A 12583-nucleotide genomic window follows, 5' to 3' on the forward strand; every position below is an offset into this window, starting at 1 on the left:
TATTATTTTTTGAAAAATAATTGTATATTTAGATTGTAATAAGACAATCAACCCAACAATTACTTGACCCACTAAAACCTGATCATACATATGTGATCTACATGCTTAATTTTATAGGAATATACTCTTGAATCTTTGTTTATGACACATTTTTATAAGATTTAAAAATCAACGTTCTATAATTTTTAAAAATAGTTAATGGATCTTATTTTTTATCAAAAAACATGATCCAAGTGCCATTTTCTAGCGAATTAACCATGTCAAACACATATGCAAGGTCAGATTTGCAAAAAAACCCTGATGGGGATAGGTTTACGATAGGCTCAAAAAGTGTTAGACATCTGCCACTTTTCCCAAATCTATATAGGCTCATGGATTAAGTTGTTAGATCTAAATGAAATCCTTGAAACTCAAATAAACTGTCACGACAATAGCTAATTGAAAACTTTTGTCAATTATATATAACCATATTGGCTTTTGGGTCAAATGAAAATACATTTAGTTTGTGTTTAGATATTTATCTGATCAACTATTGAGGAACCAAAACAGACCCAATTGCAATATAATAGGTCGAGTTATTGTTGGGTTGATTAACTTATCACAATCTAAATATATAATCATTTTGTAGAAAATAATCAATAACAAACTTCATGATCTATTGGTTAGAGTTGTGGTTTAGGAGGTTAATGGTTGAAGTATAATTGTAGGCAATAAATTGTTTGCTAAATACATACTGTTAACAATCCTATCTGTTTTATTTTCTTAGTTACAGGAGTAAAATGATAACTTCACAATATGAGTTAGTTTAACCTAAGAACAACCCAACTTTAGTTTATGATTGGTGTTATTTGATTAACCCAAATAAAAACTTTGGTGGTGCAAAGTTTGAAATATTAGGTGTGCGAATGAATTAGGCCGAAAAGTTTGAGAGTATTTTTTGGAAATTTTCCTTTTTTTAGTACCAATTATTCATATTCAGCTTGCCGTGCATACTTTACGAGAGCTACTTACGAGCCTAACATGAACCGAGCCACGAGCGGCTGGCTTGTTTCTCAGCCTGTGTTGTCGGTGAAACACGAAGATGCAAATTCATTTAAGGTAAAAGGCTATTCTTGTCAACCTCCCAAAACCAAAGATTTAACAAATAGGGAAAAGCATAGGTACATTTTAGTAATTAATAGAAAGAGTTAGAACCCTTGCGTAATTTCAGTTCCTCACAGTTAAAAATGATCCTCCACCTTCTCTCTCTCTCAAACCTCAAAGAGATGGCCAACAGCAATCTCCCTCGAAGGATCATCAAGGTAACGATCTCTGATTTCCCCTGTTTGATGGAATTTCCTGAAAAATTTCGATATTTCTCGTTCGATTCCGCTCCGATCTTCGATTATAGGGTTTGTGTTCTGATTTTTTTTTTCGTTTTTGCTCTTCAGGAAACCCAGCGTCTTCTCAGCGAACCAGGTATTTTCAGCGTTTTGAATTGGGTTGATCGGAAAAAGGAATCAGTGTGTTTGATTATTTCTTTGTTTTTTTGCTTTTTTGAGTGTTGATTTTTTTCATCCGGAAACGAGATCGGTGTACGTGATGGTTTTTACTCTTTTTTCTCAGGATTTTTTTCTCTTTTTGTTCTGGCAATTAGGGTTTATGCCTCTCTTTTTTGGTACCTCCTGGAGTATGGACTTGATGTCAATTTGTGTATTTCGTTTGTTTCTGACATTTCGAATTGTTACTTGATTAGGTTCAGTGTTTGCAGATTAGGGTTTATATATGTGTGTATACTCATCTGTCTCTTCCGTCACTGTTCCAAACCGACCAGGATTGTATTGGTGGTGCTTTCCAACGTATGCTGTTTTTGTGCGTTTATGTTGCTGAAAGTGCTCCCCATTACCCAATGCCCATAAAACGAAAGGGGGAGGGTTCGCCCCTTTTATGATAGAGCGCCGCATAACTGGCATGCGTTGTTGATTTAGGTCGACACCAATGACTCTGGTTTATGATGTTTTGCATTACTTGTGGTGGGATCGTGGCAGAAAAGGGAGAGGAGGAGGAGGAGAAGGCTATTGTGAATTTCTCCTAGGAGTGTGATTTCTTGTTCCCTATGTTAGTTTTTTAATTTTGATGGGTTTGTTTACGCGTTAATATTTTTCTCCTCGAAAAGTGGATGTTGCTGTTATGATAGTGAAGGAAGGGAATTTTTTGATATTTACACAGAGAAGCCGCCCCCAGGAACAGAGACCTAGCCGCACTGGCTCTGCCTGCCGTACTTATGGTCACTTCCCTGGCAGCAGAAAACTCCGTGGGCTTACCCCTTGCCCCCAGGGAGTCGCCATGCTTAGGCTTGCGCACGGGGTGATGCCCATTAGATTTGAACCTAGACAGCTCGCCCATGATATTTTTAATCATTGTTATATCTTGATTTAGGAGATTATTTGGATAGTTGCTTGAAAGGGTTGACTCATCTGTGTACTGCGAGGTTTCTCCTTTTTTTATGTGAAGTTTTAGATTATGGGGTTGTGATTACTAGTTTTTCATCAAAACTTTATCTTGATCACACGAGTGTTGACCTGTACCGGGATGGGACTTTATGCTTAAATGGACTAAAGCTTTACATCTATTTTGAAAAGATACCTTTATTTAACATAGTTTTTCTTGTTTCATGTTGCAGTATTCAAATTATACTACTGCTTATGCTCTTTGGTTGAAAATTGTTGCTGATGATATGCATCTTTATTCGGGTCATGCTACTCAACTTACACTTTTAAGATTTTTACTGGCCTCTGAACTTAATTTGAGGTGTAAAAGTGATGCCTTGTCTTCAACTGCATATGTGTCTACATCAGTTGTCGTCATGGAATGTGGGTCTTGAGGTGCCAGAGGCCTTGGTTTGTTGGCTTAGGAACAGTTGTGCTAAAGAGACTGTAACATGATGGGGTAGTCTATATCGCGAGTCTTCTTCTCTTTCATTGGTGATATTTTTATTACTGCTGTACTTTTGTTAACAATACTCTCTGAATGAAAATTGTTGGAGTCTAGGCTCACTTGGATTCAGTGAATTTGTCGGTTGATGATCTATGCTACCCTGTACTATTTTCCCTAATGCCAATCTATTAAATTTAACATAAAAGCTTTTCTTTTAGATTGCAAATGTGTCTGTTATGCATAACACTATTGCCTATTGGTAACTGGAGCTGTTAATTATGTTATTAGATTAGTTTATTTGTTGGTATTTGGTGTCTCAGTTTGTTTTCTGCAAATTATGCTTGCTTAATTTTCTTTACCCTCCTGGAAAAGTTTGTTGTAGTTGTTGATGCTTTTGTTACCTTTTAGTGGTCATATTCACTGCATTCTGAGTTTGTTCCTGTATTATTTCTTGCAACACTACTTTTATAAATGGAAAAACAGAATTGTTTTCAGTTGGACGTTTGCATAAATAATGGGTTGCAGAATGCCTTATATCTTGGAACTGCATGGCAATTTAGATATTTTTGGCCAACTTGAATATATGCTTTCTCATGGATGTTATTCTGATTTTTGTCATTTACCTTTAGCGCCGGGTATTAGTGCATCTCCTTCTGAAGACAATATGAGATATTTTAATGTCATGATCCTTGGTCCAACTCAGTCTCCTTATGAAGGTACACTAGCAACTTGTTTTCTTGTATTACCATTTTCCACTAAAGTGTTTCTGTTAATCAGTTACTCTTCTCTGTTAATTCATGTAGCTATCTGTGTCAACCATTTTTACCAGTTGAAGTTAATTTTCTCTAAGTTTTACTTGTGGATGTGAAATTGCTATGTGACAAAATGTTTTTGTTGTATATGAGATGAAACATCATATTATCTTTTGATGGATTGGGTCTGCTTTTTCTCAGATATTTTTTGTTATCAATATATTTTTTCTGTTGCACTTGGATGAATTCAATTGCTAATTGGGTTCTTAGGAATGAACGTTGGAGTTGTATTACAAGCACCATGGCGCCCATATCATGGTAAAAACAACAAAAAACAACAACTACGCCTTCATCCCAAAACAATTGGGGTCGGCGATATGAACCAACAAAGAAAATCATTTTGGGTCTTCCACATGAATCCTTCTCCTCCATTCATTTCTATCCAATGCCATGTCCTCGGTGAGGTTCAAAGCATTCATATCCTTTCCTATCACCTCCATCCATGTCTTCCTAGGCCTACTCCGACCTCTTTTAACTAATATATTTTCCCATTTCTCCATCCTTCTAACTGGAGCATCATTAGGCCTTCGTCGAATATGTCCAAACCACCGTAAACGATTCTCTCTCATCTTATTTTCAAGGCGCCCATATCATGGTATCCGTTTTTTTTTTCAATGATCTGTACATAAGCGCTAACAGTTATAACATAGAGCCATTGATCACTGGAGTGCTGTATGGTGTATCATATTTATATAGTATTTTCATGCAAAACTATGGCTACTACAACAACAACAACTACGCCTTCATCCCAAAACAATTGGGGTCGGCGATATGAACCAACAAAGAAAATCATTCTGGGTCTTCCACATGAATCCTTCTCCTCCATTCATTTCTATCCAATGCCATGTCCTCGGTGAGGTTCAAAGCATTCATATCCTTGCCTATCACCTCCATCCATGTCTTCCTAGGCCTACCCCGACCTCTTTTAACTAATATATTTTCCCATTTCTCCATCCTTCTAACTGGAGCATCATTAGGCCTTCGTCGAATATGTCCAAACCACCGTAAACGATTCTCTCTCATCTTATTTTCAATAGGTGCAACGCCTACCTTCTTACGTATCTCCTCGTTCCGAATCTTATCTTTTATTGTATTTCCACACATCCATCTCAGCATACGCATCTCAGCTACACTGCGGTTGAAGGGAAAGTTTTATAGGACGACTATTAGGCCCGCTTTACTATATGGTACGGAATGTTGGGCTGCCAAGAGACATCATATTCAAAACTATGGCTACTAAATTTATTTATTTTATTTTTCAAATTTTGTTTGTTCAGGTGGAGTTTTCAAGTTGGAATTATTTTTACCAGAGGAGTATCCTATGGCTGCCCCAAAGGTATGACTCATAGGTCTTGTCAATAGATAAACTAAATTTCTCTTTGGGCACCAGTGTGATTTGCTGTTTGTTGTTTCTATTTCTCAATGTTTTCTTCTCTTTTCTTGCTTGAACATCTCAATTTTCAAGGCTGGAAATAAGATATAACTATGTGAGAGATGGATCATTGATGTGATCTACAGGGGCAATTTGATTACCTGAAGAGAAGTAGAACATAGATCACAAATTATGAAATTATGAATTCATGTGACAACTAATAACCTTTTAAAATGAGTTAAAGAGAAGCTTCTGGTTCAAACATGACAATGTTTTTTGTGTCACTTTTATACTTCAAAGTGGTGTAGTTGGTGCTTTTGTTAAAAATGAAATTGTCAAAGTACCACTAAATGTGATGGAAACTACAACTGTTGGCTATTTATAGGAACCCACCATCTTCATTTAAGTTGACCTTTTTGGTGTCAGACATACTGCACATCGTCATTTAGTATAATGATTTTACTTTTTTGGTGGGAGAGACATGCCAAACATTTTATGATCGTGACCAAAATTGTAAAAATGGTCTAGGTACTCTTAAATGTATAGGCATTTTAAAAAACAAGGCTCTCATGTAGTCATATAAAATGCCTAAGAGGGGGGAATGGTTAACATTTGATATGAAACACCTAACTTCAGTTTCCATTTTAATGAGAAAAAAGAGACTCTTCTGCAAAGGGAGAGGAGTGGGGGAGATGGGGAAAGTTGATGAACTTGACTTTGGAGAACTCTAACTAGAGGGTTCACTTTTTCATGTCTAAATCAGTCACTGATATCAGTATTGATCATTTTTCTGTGTGATTTTTTCACTTGGGAGATTGGAAACTTGTTCTTCTCGGAAATCTTGAGAAACATATGTGTTAAAAATGAAAATAAAAAAATAAAAAAGAATAAGCAAAGAATAGATTTTAGGCTATTTTTTGTACAAAAATATAAAAAGAACTTAGAGAAGGCTATTAAAATATAAGAAGTGTAATACAAAATCTATACTTAAATATAAAAAATAATTGAAATAAGTGTTTTTCATGAAAATACATGATGCTATCAGTTTTTCCATTTCAACCCTTCTAAAGCATAACATTTTCGAAGCTCAGCCAGTATCAGTGACTAAGGTCTAAACTATAGGTGGTATGAATATTGCAAGTTTACTTGGTCTAAAAATGCCACCAACTATTTTGTGTCAATTCTTGCTGAAGCTAGCTGCCCTCTTTCCACTTTTTGTTTTGGGAAGATGAAAGGGTGTGTATGTGTGCTATTTGTGGAACACCTCCTATTGGAAATTAACCTGCTTGGAGTTGGATGCTTGCTGGAAGATGGAATTATATACCTTATTACAGTGCATGGTAAATTGTGATGATGTTGTTAGAACTTGATTTCTATGAGTATTGAAGCAAGGCATTGGCGGCATGCCCTTACCTTTTTGGTAGCCTTGCCACGCAAGAACTGGCTTGGGCTTGGATATATGTTGGTGATGGTGCTTTTTGTGTTCTTGAAGGCTAAACTAGGGCCAGGTATGGCAACCAGTGTGTATTTTCTCATTTGACCGTATAATGCAATAGGTCTACACTCTACAACATTTTAATTCTTTTGGGAAACAAAACTCACAGCCCATTTGGTATAACAATACTCTGATCTGGTCCATGCTTTAGGAGTGGTTATCAACATGGAGTAATGGAGGAATGCTCCATTATATTTCCCTGCTCGGCAGTTCCATGGTTCATATGGTTTCCACCTGATTTCCTTCTATGTTTGTTTGGACATATCACACAGTTCTTGATGGATCTTTGCTACACTGCATCACTTGGCCTCTGATGTTGTTCCATGCCTTGTGTCTAGTATTTGGCTATGGCTGCAGTGAAGGCAGAGACATTTGTTTGGTTGCAAGCTGTATCCTAGTATATGAAGAGAAGATGTAAAGAGGATTTTTTCATTGGGCTATCAGATGTTATGCTACTTGTGGTTGAGCCATCCGATCAACTGGCTGGGAGATCTGCTAATGTAATGATGTCTTACTTGCACCTACTGCATAGGATCAGGTGAAGAGGTTGTTGCCTCTTCAGAAGCATTAGGAAGCCCATTGACTGCACATACAGCTGCTCTACTGGTTTGATATGTGGACACATGAACACCAAATCTTGTTTTTCAAAATATAAGGATTTGCTTGGCTATTGGGAAGAGAATCCTGGAGGACAGGTTTGTGGTCTGAAATTGTGCAGGGTGTATTGATCCTAAGAAGTTAGCATTAAGTACAGGTCCATGGGCACGAAATATCTCTTTAAATTCCATAATGTGAGGACATCTGCTATTTGTTCGAGTAATTTGTCCTAAGACAAATGAAAACTAAGAACAGCCCGGTGGAATATTAAGGTCTTCTTATCATTCACATGATGCTGGGGCATGAGAAATATGTCCAAATATCCATAGTGCATGAGGGAGTCTGCTATTTGTTCTAGTATATTAAAACAAATGTAGGCCAAAAGCAGCCCGGTGGAATATTAAGGTCTTCATATCATTCACATGATGTCTTTGGTGCAATTTAATATATCATTTCCTGACTGGATTTGATTGGTGATATGCAATTTAATATATCATTTCTTGACTGGATTTAATTGGTGATATCATTCTCAAAATGATTTCAAGTGGTCTTTTTTCCCTAATTGTGGTGATGAGCCACATATTTCTTGACCATACTTGTTATATCATTCCTGCTAGAACAAGACGGTATATGGGGTGAAGGATGATCTAAGATATGTGGAGCTCATGGTTCCTGCACATGACGAAGGAAACAAGCATTAATAGAGGGCCATTATCCGTGAAATGACCTCATCAATCATTAATGATGAAAAATCTTACTTCTTCCCCAAAATGGAAAGAAACCTGTCACTGTAGGCTAAGTGCTTGTATTTTATGTGTTGCTATTATATGGTGTTTGATGATCTGGAAAGTGTTTAGCACATAGTTTTTGACTTCTTAGAAAATGGTGCAGATTCCTTCATTTTTATGAGTTATCATGTATCTTTTATGGAAAGCCAAAAAGTATTGCTATTTGCTACACTTTTCATGGCTTTGCTGTACAGCTGACAGTAAAATTGTGGCATGTTTCTGAAAATAGTTTTTCTATCCTGCATGGAACGACCCTTGAACTGGGTGTGTGAGACAATGTATATTACAGTAATTTGTTTATATATATATATATATATATATATATATATATATATATATATATATATATATATATGCATCATGAGTTCTGGGACTTGATTTATTTCACTTGCTCATTGCTTTATTTGAATTTTCAACAAAGTGCCCTTGGCTGATAATTTTGTTTCTTTTGTGCTTTTCTTGTACAAGCTGCTCAAGATTGCAAAATAGTGCTTTTCACCTTTCTGTGCTTTCTTTGAGAACTTGAGAACAATGTCTAAAACAGTAAAATTGTGGCATGTTTCTGAAAATAATTTTTCTATCCTGCATGGAACGGCCCTTGAACTGGGTGTGTGAGACAATGTATATTACAGTAATTTGTTTATATATATATATATATATATATATATATATATATATATATATATCATGAGTTCTGGGACTTGATTTATTTCACTTGCTCATTGCTTTATTTGAATTTTCAACAAAGTGCCCTTGGCTGATAATTTTGTTTCTTTTATGCTTTTCTTGTACAAGCTGCTCAAGATTGCAAAATAGTGCTTTTCATCTTTCTGTGCTTTCTTTGAGAACTTGAGAACTATGTCTAAAACAGGTTCGCTTTCTTACCAAGATATACCACCCAAACATTGACAAGGCAGGCAAATTCCTTCCATTTGCTAGTATATGTCTTTGTAAGGTAAATGTACTATTCCTATGAAAAGAAGAGGTCTGTTGTTTGCAGCTTGGGCGGATATGTTTAGATATTCTGAAAGACAAATGGAGTCCAGCTCTCCAGATACGAACTGTGTTGTTGAGGTGACCTTCGGCTTCTGATACCTTGGAAATATGCATCATTATATCTAAATGTAGCAATCCAAATCATCAGGTTATTTATTAGGCTTTTTTTTGTACCTCTCAGTATCCAGGCATTGTTGAGTGCTCCTAATCCTGATGATCCTTTGTCCGACAACATTGCTAAGCATTGGAAAACGAACGAAGCAGAAGCTGTAGAAACAGGTAACCAGTTTATGCACTTCATTCATTTAATTTTGTGCTTTTTCTCTCTTGGGTTCTATGCATCTTTGAAGTCACCAGGCATAGTTTAGTATATTGTTGCAAGAATCATCTCGGACCCTGAATCAATTTGATTCAGGGAGTCGGGTGATTATGATTCAGGGCCGAATTGTTTTGAATCAGTCAACTTTTAACCACAGAAAGGCACATATCATTTTTTTAAAATAATATTAAAAAAATAAAAAAATATTTAACCATTTTTTAGATTTATTTGAAAATTGGTTCAGGTCAGTTTCATATCAATTCTCTGCCTATACGATACGAAGCGGCCGATTCAGGTTGATTCACAATGATACTAACAACATTGGTTTAGTAGCTCTCAAGTGCCCATGCATGTCATAAGAAATCATGAAATTGGCATGGATGTCTTCTTTTTTTTGAAATGCAAGCTGGGGTTAGGCAGACCCCTACCAGTTATACAACTATACCATTGGGTTTTGAACCTGCAACGTCCCAACACAAGGTGACGTGCACTAGCTGCTCCTACTAGACAAGCGGAGCCCCCATTGGTGGCATTTATGTCTTTTTTATGGAGAACCTTTATTGTTGACTTGGATGACTGCCAAACAGATCTGACCTATTTGGATCCGAATGCAAATTGGCTTGATACTGTATAGTTTGCGTCAAGGTCCAGCTTTACTTTGAAACTGTTTGGGATCAGACTGATTGGTTAGTCGAGCTTGCCCAGGGGTTCACCGGATGCTGGGGTATGACACTAACATGTCTCTGGTGCGCGTTCTGGTCATGTATTCCTTTGTTGGTGCACACATGCATGCATGTACAGATGCATATGTAGGTATACGCTTGCATGGAAGGACATGATGTTCTTATAGGAGTTGGTTTTCATGCATGCAGCAAAGGAGTGGACCCGTTTATACGCCAGTGGAGCATGAGAATCGTGTGGTGCAAGTGAATAATAAATTTATCTAAAATTTCACATGGTTGCTGTGTATTTTCTTGCTGGAGGGGGAATATATGAAAAAAAAATGTTGGCTGAATTCTGAAAGACTGAAACTCCCAAAGAAGTTTATTCGGCTTTCGGTCTCCAATTCCTTTTGCTACTGAAAGGGCATGTCTGTATGTTATGGTTAAAAAGGTCTGCTGTTTTTCATCCCTGATGGTAACCATTTTTCTGATATCTGGTAGCCTTCATCCAGACCATATTTTGTCAAGGTAGGGTTGATGGATTGGGAGGTGGCACTGATGCGCAGGACCAGTAATTGGCTTTTGATTAAGAGATTTGAGGTTCCAGTTGTGAGAGTCTAGCTCTACCAAGATGCTTTTGTGTACACTCTAATCCTTGGGAATTCCAGTGTGCCGCCTTTTTTGTATACTTTGGAGCGGGGGCTGGACCAGCCGCCTGTCATGGTATGGCTAGTTTTGATCTGCCATGGAGAAATACATGTTTAAATCATGGAAAATATGCTGGTAAAGTTTTTAAAAAAATGAGGAAAATCTTGGGGTGAAAAACATTTTTAAACCAGTATCACAATAGTTGAAAGCAGATTTTGAAAATCTCATATTCTTATTTTGTGTTGTTTACAGTTTGTGAAGATTTCATTGATAATGCTTTGAGATTTTTTCAAAACCTTGGTGATGTTTGTGATTTGCAAGTGATTAATGAGAGGCCAAAAGGATGGTAAACACGATCAAAGCTGATTAGAACTGGACTAACCGTATCTATGATTAGCCAAGGAAAATGGCCTTTTTAGCGACAATTTTGTGCACGTAAGAATGAGTGTTCGCTTGGCAATCTGATTAGATTTGCGTTGCTTTTGCTGGGTGCATGGTCAATCAACATGGCCTTTTTTTCATGAGACGCGAATAGGTGATTGGGACGAGTGCCTGGCCACATGAAACACGAAAATTTGTTAATGCGTGTAATGATTTTGGTATAAAAAACAGAAAATTGCAAAGTCCACGATTTTTTGTGTAAAACACAATACGGAAAATCATGATTTTCTGTGTTTTGTCTGGCCCGAGACCAATCACTTGATCTGCTTTGCGTTTTCATATTGTAAATATTGGCTACTAATGAAGTACTAATGATTAGAAATCACTTTTATTCAAAAATTTCTGATTTTTTGTATATCAAGTGTTACCGATTTAATCTACATGGTTTGGTTTGTTTTATTAGAAAACTTGTTTTGAATCATGTGATTATGATAATTAAGGGGTCAAAAAATCAATGGCCCACAATGTGCTAAAAATCATAACTCAAAATATCACATTTTTACATCACAAGGATAGATCTTTAGCAAACAAACCATAATAAACACATCTATGGTTAGATTGAGTCTACAACTTTCACCTATGATTTTTAGCTCATTAATTCCATACCTTTATTATTTGCCAATATATACCCTGATTCAAAGAGTTCTGGCTCACTTGCCACCTGAGGTTGAGGTTCTTGAGTGCTACTATTAGGCTATGTTTGGGAGCCTTGCATTGCCATGATGGAAACACTGTTTTAGTGTGTTGCCAAAATATTGTTTTGCGAATGTGTGATAGAGAGATGGTGTTGTTGGGGCTACCAACACCATTCCCAATGCATTGTTTCAGCAATACCATTGCTCCCAAACAGAAACTACAACACAACCTTAGATTCAAGGCTCCCAAAAATAGCCTTAATAAAAATTAAAAAGTCGGATACAACCTAGGCTTACGTTATACTTAACAGCGGTAAGTCAGGGTGGTCGTGTCCCAACCTGGGGCTCTGCAAGACAGACCCATTAAGCGATCCTGTTGTTGGTGAGGGTTTTCACGTTATTAAAAGCAAAAACGACCAGCTATTTAAAAAGTATCGTCTTGTAAAAGCCGTATGTACAGGCGCACTGTAGGAAAAGCAGTTTCTGGGGCATCTACAAGCGCCCCAGAGAAAATTCGCTTTCCGGGACCATCAAGAAGAGAAGTGGGGCTTCGGGTTAATTAAACGGTTCGGGGTGAAGGATAAAATCTGGGAGCACTTTGGTGCACTAGCAATTAAGACTCAGATCCAGACCCGATTAATACATAGACCATGGGTATAGTTTGTGAAATTTTATACCAGACCTGGTCCCGACCCAAGTTCCGATTAAGACCTGCAATTTTCACTGTAAAAATGATAAAAATAGATGATTTTTTCCAGCTAATAACAAAAAATCATGTGACTTCAATTATATGATGTTTTGATTTGTATGCAGACATAAATCCGTGAAGGATAAAATCTGGGAGCACTTTGGTGCACTAGCAAATAAGATGTCCCATACTGAAAGGCTCGTTTCTTTGCAAA

The 12583-nt window shown here is 36.9% G+C and overlaps 1 protein-coding gene across 1 annotated transcript; it reads left to right on the forward strand.

Moving 5' to 3' along the window:
- Positions 1-1246: 1246 nt before the first annotated feature.
- LOC149819826 (ubiquitin-conjugating enzyme E2 36) lies at positions 1247-10422 on the forward strand. The gene is made up of 8 exons (XM_089982340.1): positions 1247-1301; positions 1431-1458; positions 3546-3632; positions 5006-5064; positions 8852-8893; positions 8981-9054; positions 9158-9255; positions 10168-10422. The coding sequence occupies exons 1-8, from the start codon at positions 1266-1268 to the stop codon at positions 10203-10205; spliced, it is 462 nt and encodes a 153-aa protein (XP_089838466.1). The 5' UTR covers positions 1247-1265; the 3' UTR covers positions 10206-10422.
- Positions 10423-12583: the final 2161 nt, after the last annotated feature.

This window comes from Nuphar pumila, chromosome 12 (genome assembly GCF_984573655.1).
Source record: "Nuphar pumila chromosome 12, dmNupPumi1.hap1.1, whole genome shotgun sequence".
Lineage (NCBI taxonomy): Eukaryota > Viridiplantae > Streptophyta > Magnoliopsida > Nymphaeales > Nymphaeaceae > Nuphar > Nuphar pumila.

Excerpts from the sequence above, each read along its gene's own strand:
- LOC149819826 (XM_089982340.1), top strand. The coding sequence starts at position 1,266 with ATGGCCAACAGCAATCTCCCTCGAAGGATCATCAAG. Across the intron at positions 5,065-8,851 it reads ATCCTATGGCTGCCCCAAAG|GTTCGCTTTCTTACCAAGAT; the intron begins GTATGACTCATA and ends TGTCTAAAACAG. Across the intron at positions 8,894-8,980 it reads ACCACCCAAACATTGACAAG|CTTGGGCGGATATGTTTAGA; the intron begins GCAGGCAAATTC and ends TGTTGTTTGCAG.